The sequence below is a fragment of the Lithobates pipiens genome, unplaced genomic scaffold (assembly GCF_037356315.1).
Source record: "Lithobates pipiens isolate NorthernLeopardFrog02 unplaced genomic scaffold, aLitPip1_a1.2 Scaffold_13, whole genome shotgun sequence".
Lineage (NCBI taxonomy): Eukaryota > Metazoa > Chordata > Amphibia > Anura > Ranidae > Lithobates > Lithobates pipiens.
The window spans coordinates 324130882-324141757 of NW_027507718.1; the positions used below are offsets into that span (position 1 = coordinate 324130882).

Consider the following 10876-nt stretch of genomic DNA (forward strand, 5'->3'; position numbering starts at 1 on the left):
GCAAAATGTATCAGGTACATAGATGAGACAAACAGTTTAACACTAGTATGACTGCTTACAATGATCAGCTTTTATGTAAAGACTTTTATCCCAAAAAAATAAATAAATGTTGCTGTAACTGCATATAATGTATTAGCTGGCATTTTGGCTTCAATTTAAAGTGGTTGTACATCCTGTACAACCACATTTACCTACAGGTAAGCCTATATTAAGGCTTACCTGTAGGTGCTTGAAATATCTAAACCTCCACGATTTAGGAGATATTTAGAAAAAAGTTAAGCGCTGATGACTACGGTGCATGCACACTTTAGAAAGGGCACATTGTGCTGTTTCTAATAGGGATCATGCTGTGACTGGCGACTCCTGCGCACATGCGCAGTGACATCATGTGACATCCAGCCACACATAGAGCTTGAGTACACGGCCCAAAAGGCAGAGGGGTGAAGATGGCCACTTGCTGCTAGTGGGGCAGCAGTGATATTGCAGGCTTCGGCTTCAGGTAAGTGACACATAATGGGCTACTGTGCGATGCATAGTAGCCCATTATGCTTTACCTTTGCAGGGAAATAAAGAGGAAGTAAAACCCACCAGGATTAAATTTTTTAATGCATCTAAATCTGCTAGTTCATCTTAACACTCTACTCCCCCAGACTGACAATGCTGCTGTCCAACGGTGCCCCCATGCTCCTTCATCCAGAGTGGAGGCACTCTAATACTGACCAGGTCACCAGAGGGGGGGGGGGGGGATAAAAAAAAAAAAAAAAACGAATGCAGCCACCGCATCTGATTGTTAAGCTGCATATTAGATAGAAGGAGGGAGAGATGGCTATATTTCTCTCTATCAGTTTTGGATTTAATACAGCTTTTAATGTCTGTTTCTTTTTAATGTGAATATGTGTTTCAGTAGAATGGACACATGCATATGTTTATGATGCACAGGGGGAAAAAAAAAAGTGAAAGCCTTTCTAAAGTCCAATTGCTGAATAATGAAATCTGATTGGTTGAGTAGCACACCATCCTTTTGATTTATTTAAGTCAAATAACATTCTTGACTGCATTTAAAATGATTAAACTATGCACTCATCTCCTGCCAGAAATGCATTGCTTGTGATTTTGTTTTCCATTAAGTGTAATATTTTTCTGCTGTATGGCTTGTTGTGCTGTTATCCTAAATGGATCTCACGGCTGGTGATCTAACAGTCAAAACGTTATGTTGATTTTTGGAGGTCTGCAATCATTTGAAAATATGTTTTTATGATGGTTCCCAGATTAGTCGCTTGATTTGTTGTGTTTGCAGAAGCAAACATCTAAATGAGTGTTCCTTAGCAGCATCTATATATCATCTTTTCATATCTTCACAAAATGCATAGCCAAAGATTCCTTTCTGCAGCATATAAAGCTGGAAGTGCATTTAGATGGCTGACTGACAGTGAGATGCTTCCATTCTTATTCAGATGTCAGCCTTCTGAAGAGAGGAACAGTCCTGGTTAGGGCTTCTTGGCCCAGGTCCTGATGTTCATCTTCAGAAGAGAGCAGCAATGATCATTGAACTATCTGAGGATAGGTTGTGATGTTAGCCTTCTGAACAGAGGAGCAGTGATGGGTGGGGCTTTTTGAGCCAGGTCCCTGATACAGTGCCTTTTTAAAAAGTATTCCTACCCCTTGGAATTTTCCACATTTTGTCATGTTCCAACCAAAAACGTAAATGTATTTTATTAGGATTTTACAAAGTAGCACATAATTGTGCAGCAGAAGGAAAAGGATAAATGGTTTTCAACTTTTCAAATATTTGTAAAAAAAAAAGTGTGGCGTGCATTTGTATTCAGCTACTAAGTCAATACTTTGTAGAACGTACTTTCACAGCAATTACAGCTACAAGTCTTTTTGGGTATGTCGCCTACAAGCTCTTAACATCTGGAGCGTGACATCGTTTTCAAAATATTTTACAAATATCTGAAAAGTGTGGCATGCATTTCTATTCATTCCCCTTTACTCTGATACCCCTAACCAAAGATCTAGTGGAACCAATTGCCTTCAGATGTCACATAATTTAGATTTAGAGTCCACCTGCGTGTAATTTAATCTCTGTATAAATACAGCTGTTCTGTGAAGCCCCCAGAGGTTTGTTGGAGAACATTAGTGAACAAACAGCATCATGAAAGCCAAAAAGAACCCCAGACAGGCCAGGGATAAAGTTATGGAGAAGTTTTCAAGCAGGGTTAGGTTATAAAAAAAAATATCCCAAGCTTTGAACATCTCCGAACACTGTTCAATCCATCATCCGAAAATGGAAAGAGTATGGCACAACTGCAAACCTACCAAGACATGGCCGTCCACCTAAACTGACAAGCCGAGCAAGGAGAGCATTAATCAGAGAAGCAGCCCAAAAGGCAGAAATCCACAGCTCAGGTGGGAGAATCTGTCCACAGGACAACTATTAGTCATGCACTCCACAAATCTGACCTTTATGGAAGAGTGGCAAGAAGGAAGTCATTGTTGAAAGAAAGCCATAAGAAGTCCCATTTGCAGTTTGCAATAAGCCATGTGGGGGACACAGCAAATATGTGAAAGAAGGTGCTCTGGTCAGAAATTTTAAACTTTTTGGCTTAAAAGCAAATTGCTATGTGTGCCGGAGTCTAACACTGCACATCACCCTGAACACACCATCCCCATTGTGAAACATAGTGGTAGCAGCATCATGCTGTGAGGTTGCTTTTCTTCAGCAGGGACAGAGAAACTGGTCAAAGTTGATGGGAAGATGGATGGAGCTAAATACAGGGCAATCTATTTAGAGACTCGTGTAGCTTGGCATGTAAATTGCCATCATCCCTGTATATATGAAAAAATTTAAATACCTCTAGCATTGTATGTAATCCAAATGTATGGTTACCATCCTGTGGAGGGATAAAACACAAATGCTTACTGAGCTAGGCCTTGTATATGCTTAGCCATAGTACAAAGGGGTTAGAAAAAAACCCTCCTCACCACCCCCGCCAAAAAAGGTTTTCTCCACTGCACAAACGTCCGCTTTGAATTCAGTGAAGGAAGGAAAAAGAATCCATGGGTGGCTGCAACACCAGTATATACACATCCGTGGATGAGGACAGTGGCCATATTGGAAACTAAAATGGACGACAGTCTTCTCAATCCAAGAGAGGGTGCAAAAAACACTCAGTCCCACTCAGATTCAGGAGAGAAAATACGACCCCAAATATGTAAATAAAGGGACCTGGGTATGCCGGGTATGGGTAGATCCCCATATTGAGAAGCAATGCCCTCACCATCACAGGTAATGTGAAAAGCAAGAAAACATATAACAATAAAGAAGCCAAAAAAAGCATCAAAACATACCAATTGGCAAAATTATACAATATATGTTTCAAAAAAACAAAGATGTACCATCTCAATCCATAGCAAAAGACATAGGAGTGTGAAACACCAACCCTATGGGGAGAAAACATCTGGCGAGAGTCTACACCCAGGAGCAAACCTCAACTACCTAATTATATATTGCACCAAAAATATTGTTGTGAGCGATATTATACGAAAAAATCTTTAAATAAAAAGGAAGGAAAAATCAATCAAACCTTACCCAGATGTTATAAAAGGAAAGGTCTATTGAGGGGTTGCTACTGGGCAAACTTAGTCAGTTTTGCCTGAGCTGAATCCTTCCAGAAAGGGTCTGAAGCTTTCAGCTTTCTTTAAACCTGGGCGGGTAATGGCATTACATTAAGATATCTAATCCCAGAGCATTTTGCGCTGAATCTTGTTTCAGTCCCCCCTCTAATTGGAATATGTACTCTATCGAAAACTGAAGTTGACCTTGGGCATTCTGTATTCATGCCTCTTGGCTACAAGAGGAAGATGCATGTTGCCAATTCGCATACATACTAAATGTTGCTAATCCGTTGTCCAAGTTCCTGCTGTGTCTTGCCTATATAGAAGGCTCCACATTACCATTGCAGGAGATAGACCACACCCTGTTTCTTACAGTTTGCAAAAGTGTTCCCCATTTGGTAACGTGGGTCCTTCTTTGAGTTCACTTTGTGTGAACATTCCACCAATAGATCCTGCCTTTTTAGAGGTGGTCTGTGGGTTAGGGGTTACTAAACCCTTGAATTGGATCCTCTGTAAGAATAGACCAATGTTTGGAAAGCATTTTCCTCACACTTTTCATGTTTGTTGGACTATCACAATATAATCCTAGTAACATTATATTTTTTTTCTTCCTTTTTGGTCTTGAAGATGAGATCATGTCTATTTTTTTTATTTTTTATTTTATCCTTCACACGGTTAAAAGCCTTTTTGAGGGAAGAATTTAGTGTAGCCTTTAGTTGGTAATCCCTTTACTGAGCTCATCCGCTTCATGTTGGAAAGCTTCAAATGTACAGTTGCGTTTTTAAGCGTAAAAATGACTAAGGATAGACTTTTTTGGGGGGATTCAGGGTGAAAACTGTCCGCGTGCAACAAAGTGTTGCCTGCAGTTTCCTTCCTGAAGAGCCTACTGATTGGGCTACTATCTTCATCCTTAAGGTCAACTTTTTGGATATCGGTATCCTTATGATGATCATACACCATGGTGAAGAACAGATTGAAATCATTGTGATTCATCTGAGAGATTCCGTTAAGATCTCTTCTGGACCATCCCATACAAGTATATCTATGTATCTCTGCCACATGACGTGTTTATGTGGCCAATTGGTCATTCAACAAGAAATCCTTTCTCCACCCTCCCAGGTACAGGTTGGCATGAGAGGGCGCAGCACGTTCCCATAGCCACACGCTGTACCTGAAGGTAGTGGGAACCCTTGTACATGAAAACATTGGGGGTTAATTACGAAAGCGAAAACCACTTTGCACTACAAGTGCATTTGGAAGTGTGGTCGCTCTAAATCTAAGGGGTACATCTGAAATGAGGTGAAGCTCTGTTTATTTTTATCATCCAGTCATATGCAAGCTAAAATGCTGTTATTTCCCTTGCATGTCCCCTTTGGATCTACAGCAACTTTACACTGCAAGTACACTTGGAAGTAAAGTGGAGATGGTGGGTCTGCCAGAGGGTTTTGGATATCCTTATGTACTTTGGGGAGTGCATACATGGTGGGTACAGGAGGTTATTTGGTGCAAATAAATTCCCACCTAACACTCGTTTTTATAGTTCCCTCATTACGTGCCTCATCCACAAAGCAGTAAAACTCTTTAAACAAGGAAGATAAGATTTTACAATGACATTTCCGGTTATTAAGGATCTTAAGAGACCTATTCTCATATATTGAATTATCCTTAAAAACTATATTGCCACCTTTGTCAGATGCTTTAATTGTTTACTTTAGTATTATCTCAAAGATTTTAATTCCAGCTGTTCAGGACTCAAGTTTCTAACTGTGGTATCATTTTTGATTGCCTCTATCTCTTTAGTTGTTTTGTTGACAAAGCATACCAAAGCTGGGTTCTGATTTTAATTGAAGTAATTTGTATGATTTCCTCTTAATTTTTTTTTTTTTTTTTTTTCTGGGAGTTATACTATTTTTCTTAGTTATCCTCACTGTCCAAGTCATCTTCCCAAAAAATTGTTAGATCACTCGCTTTCTTGCAGCAGCAGATTAGAGTCACGAAGGGCCTTAAAATCCGCTGCTGTAAGGTTGGGGGCTTTACCATTTAGGATGATCATTTGTGCAATATTGTAATACATGTATATGCTTCTTTGTTACATAGTAAGGTTGAATAAAGACACCAGTCCATCAACCTGAGTGAGTGTCTACAATTGTCCCTATCCTTGTACATTGCATACTCACATCGGTCCCTACCCTCAAGGAGCCCACGATCCAAGGTCCCCATTCATATACTAGGGTCAATTTGGACAGAAGCCAATTAACCTACCTGCATGCCTTTGGAGTGTGGGGGGGAAACTGGAGTACCTGGAGGAAACCCACACAGGCACAGGGAGAACATGCAAACTCCAGGCAGGTAGTGTCATGGTTGGGATTCGAACCAGTAACCCTTCTTACTGCTAGGCAAGAGTGCTAACCACTACACCACTGTGCTGTAACTATGTATATGTTTCTTTGTATTGTCTCCCACGTGGGAATCTTTTAATCATGTTGAAATTTTGTTTAAAACTTTTATTTTTTTATAGATGGGGGGGGGGTTGGTTGTGTGTGTGTGTGTGTCCCCCCCCCCCAAATTGCCTTAAAATCACATTTAGAGGTAGTTGCATTTTTTTTTTTCAATACAGGGCAATCTTAGAAGAAAACCTGATAGTCGTCAAAAGACTTGCGACTTGTGTGAAGGTTCACTTTCCAGCAGGGCAATGACCCTAAACATACAGTTAGAGCTACAGTGGAATGGTTTATATCAAAGCATATTCATGTGTTAGAATGGCCCAGTCATAGTCCAGACCTAAATCCAATTGAAAATCTGTGAGGAGACTTGAAAATTGCTGTTCAGGCTCTCTCCATCCAATCTGACAGAGCTTGAGCTATTTTGCAAAGAAGAATGGGCACAAATGTCACTCTAGCTGTGCAAAACTAGAAGAGACATCCCTAAAAAGACTTGCAGTTGTAATTGCAGCAAAAGGTGTTTGGATGACTGGTGATGACTCGGGGGGGGCTAAAATACAAATGTACTCCACTTTTCAGAAAATTTTAAAAACAGTTTATCATTTTCCTTCCATTTCACAATTGTGTGCCACTTTTGTGTTGGTCTATCACATAAAATCCCAATAAAATAAAATAAATTTTCTATTTTTGGTTGTATCATGACAAGATGTGGAAATCAAGGGTTATAAATACTACTTCAAGGCACTGTATTAGTCTTTTGAAGAGCGGAGCAATGAAGGTTGGGATTTTTTTACGCCACAACTGTTTGCGTTAAAACCGCCTGTGTTGCGGCGCTTCCGAATCACTTTACGGGCGCTTCAGAATCACTGCCCATTCATTCCAGTGGGCAAGGACACTGTATACAGCACTCTTACACCACCCCAAAGATGCTGCTTGTAGGACTTTTTTTATTTTTTTCCCCCCTGTCGCGCAAGTGGACCGCCCCAGTGTGAAAGCACTCAGGCTTTCACACTGGGGAGGCATGAGAGGCAGTTTTCAGGTACTTTGCAGGAGTTTTAGCAATTTAAAATCGCACCTGTAAACTGCCTCATTGTGAAAGCAGCCTTGGAGAGAAACAGTAGTGGGTCCGATTTTTTTTTTCAGCCAAGTCCCTGAAATCAGTCATCTGCAGAGAATGCAGGCATGAGTGAGGCTTCTTAAGCCAGGTCCTAATGTCAGTCTTCTGAAGAGAGAAGCAGTGATGGATGGTGTTTGGCCAGTGCTGGGTTGAGTGGACATTAGGTCTTCAGAATGAAAGATGTCCTGATATTTAACGTATACGTTTTTGGATTTTTGCTAAAGATGCTTTTGGGAATGCGTTACACCCATTTTTATGGCGGGCCGTCTGCAGCAGTGCAGCTCCTCATTCTTTCTCCATGTGGCAACAGTACAGGGAGAATTTTCCTAGCTAGCCCTTTTTTTTTTAAACGGTGTGGCCGTACGGGGCCACAGAGCTCTGTGTATGAATGAACTATGAGTCCCAACATCCTTTTGTGGCTGTCGGCTTGTAGTTTTCAATAAATCACCACGCCACTGTGAGCGCTGTGGTGGTTCATTGGTTCTTCCTGTCAGAATGTATCGGCTTCCTGGTATGATCAAGCAGACACTCTGACAGATCTGTAGGAGTCCTGCATGGCATCAGCAAAATCTGCTAGTGCAATGGTTTCTAGGCTCCTGCAACAAAAAATTACACTTTTTTTTTTTTTTTTTTAAACTGCAAAGAAGTGTATGTGTGTGTGTATATATGTGTATATGTGTGTGTGTGTATATATGTATATGTGTGTGTGTATATATGTGTGTGTGTATATATATATATATATATATATATATATATATATATATATATATATATATATATATATATATATATATATATATATATATATATATAATTTATTTTATATTTAGGTTTTTCGAAGCACATCTCATCCCTTAGATCTCAGAGGTCAAAATTTAGGTATATGACTAGTGTTTATAAATGTAAAATGGGCATACATTTTTGCGGTAGGCTTGTACTGTCCGATATAACTTTTCATAGGGGTACAGGTTACACTGATAAATGTTTTGTCTACATACAGATCTCTCAGCGCGTGTCGATGCTGTTAAAGAAGAAAACCTGAAGCTCAAGTCTGAAAACCAAGTTCTTGGACAGTATATTGAGAACCTCATGTCGGCCTCTAGTGTCTTCCAAACAACAGACACCAAGAGCAAGCGGAAGTAGTGCATCTTTTGCCTTCACTGGTTTTACTTGTACAGTACCTGAGTAGAATATGTGGGTCCAGTTAGTATAGAATGTGCATTCAACCAGACAGTACTTGTGTAGATTGGTTCTATGTATAGTGACTGCACAAACAATACTACATTAATAAAATGGCTTCACTGTTTTTTTAATATATTAACAATAATATAAGTTAACAGGAAACCAAAGGCCAACACATGCAGTTTTGAAGTTTCACAAATCATCCTATAAATACATCAGTTTTTAAAAATCAAAGCTTTACACCAACATCCTTGTAGATATAGTAATGTCATTTAGTCGAATAAAAAAACAAAAAACCTTCTTTTAAAATTTTTTTGTTAAAACTCTAATGTCGATGCTCAACGATGACACGTATACACTAGACGGATCTTGTTATAATCCGTCAAACAAGATCCTAACTCATTTGTTTTAGATGTTATATGTGAAATATTTAGAACCACTCAGCCTAATCTTGGTTATTTCGGATGCATATTATCCATGCATCTTAAATGTGTTAAAATTTTTGCATAAGCGTAGATTTTCTATGCAGCCATCTCACGCCTTCCTTGCAGCCCTTGCCTAGTTTTAGCATTTAAAAGAAATCTGCTTTAAGACCTAAGTGGAGGGGGGAATTGCCAATCTCTTCTTGAGAAAATCTTATTTGTCTGGCTGTCATGCTGACCCTCTTGCTCCTCCTCCAATATTTTGCTTCTTTAAAACAAATGGGTAAGGACTTGTGCTAACCCACTAGCTTCAAAACTTTGAGTTACTGATGTGGAATAAGCAGCCATATTTGGAAAGTAAAAAAACTGAGAGATCGATTTAACGACAGCCTGCTTATTTTTTGTTTTATGACTGGTTTACTTTAACAGTTATAACTTTTCAGTAGCTCTCTGTACCTTTTTTAATTGTAGATCTATTACTCAGATAAGAGCATGTCTGATTTACTTTTTTTTTTTCTTAGAAGAATCATGGATTAAATTGAAATTGCAGTGATCAGTTACTGTGTAGCAGATATACACCGCCCCCCCCCCCCCCCCAAGCCACAAAAGCTTTTGCCAAGTGCCCCTCTCCAGTCAACATTCGGTTCTATGAGTGTCATGTACTATAATAGATGAATAATAGATGATGGCCCTTTTTGATAATGCACATTGGGGTGATGAAAGTCTTTCATAATGCAGCAGGTAAACTTTACTATGGAGCACAGAAGCATTGTTTTATGAATAAGAAATAATTTGGCATCCACAATCAAGATTTATACGTTTGTAAATTTAGCGTTTACAGCATAGGGATCAAAACATACTCCTGTGATATTTCTTTTTTCAATAGATTTGTTTTAAAAATGGCAAATAATTGTTTATTTGTCTGTACCTGCAGTTTCTAATCTCCTATAGGTACTGTATAAAGGTATACTGGTCATTGGCTGAAAGATCAGTTGTACCCTTTAAGCATCTTGTGTAGTTTTAATTTTTTTTTATTTTTTTTTCCTATTCTTGTTCTGCAATCCCTTTAAATTATTTAATGACACCATTCCAGCCTTAGGCTGCTTGGTTAGTATCACGTGAACGTAATGCTGCCTTGTAAGATCAGAACAGTATTCACTGTAAACTATTGTAGGGTGTATGTGTTCATATAAGCAAATGTGTATTTATTTTTTGTGTCGAAATATGTTTGATTCTTTCAGTTTTGTTTACCAAACACCAAGGCTGGTGTTTAGATATTTGCACCTCCACAAGATTTTAAATGCTAGGTCGTGTGTGGCTAATTGGCATATCCTTGCTTGCTAATGTATAAGAAATGCCAGGGATTGGGGAAGGGGTGACAATGCATTACATGACTGTGTATTTTTTTATTTTTTCTCATTCCCTAATTTAATTGGAGAAAAAGCCCACTTGATATATTTTATATCTGACAGTTACTTGCCAACATACATGAATGTATTGTTTATTAAAGGAGCCATACTTCTTACAGTGCCAATCATGGCTGGGCATTTTCTTGAGGAGCACATGTATTAAAGTAGCACGTGTATGGGAAAACAAAGGAGTTAAGGAATTTGGTGAGATGTAACTCAGTAATTACTATACTGACAAGTTTACATCCTTAGTTATTCTAATTCATTCTGTAAGAAAAAATTCTGAAATAAAGTGTTTTTTATTTATTCCATTCCTCTCTGTAACTGTCTTTATTCATTGTGAGGTGTTTGTGGCAATTTTGTACACATTTTGGACTTTCTGCATTGTTCAACTCCAGGCAGATAGTAAAAATATCTATGATGTTTATTTATTTAAAAATTATGAATTGGTATCTGACTATTAAAGGGAAGAGTAGTGTCATCTCCCATATTTATTCACACCATATGTGTTGGGACTGCGTTGGACAGCTTTTCCAGTACTTTTTGTGTCCCCCATTGGAGGGTTCTAGATTTTCCCTCACTTCTTGCTCTGGTGACAACTCCTAACATTTTTGGATTTCCTATCGCTCAATAGTCAGCAGGGCAAGCAGAGGGGTGATCCTCAAAGGGAACACAGCAATAAAACCC

At 38.9% G+C, this 10876-nt stretch overlaps 1 protein-coding gene across 3 annotated transcripts in view; it reads left to right on the plus strand.

Annotated features, from left to right (window-relative positions):
* Positions 1-10500, plus strand: part of SCOC (short coiled-coil protein) — a 221474-nt gene extending 210974 nt beyond the window's left edge. For all 3 annotated transcript variants that reach the window (XM_077476934.1, XM_077476936.1, XM_077476935.1), the window contains one exon: positions 8177-10500. In XM_077476934.1, the coding sequence (XP_077333060.1) occupies positions 8177-8319 (143 nt within the window). In that variant the 3' untranslated portion in view covers positions 8320-10500. The remainder of the gene's footprint in view (positions 1-8176) is intronic.
* The last annotated feature ends 376 nt before the right edge of the window (positions 10501-10876 follow it).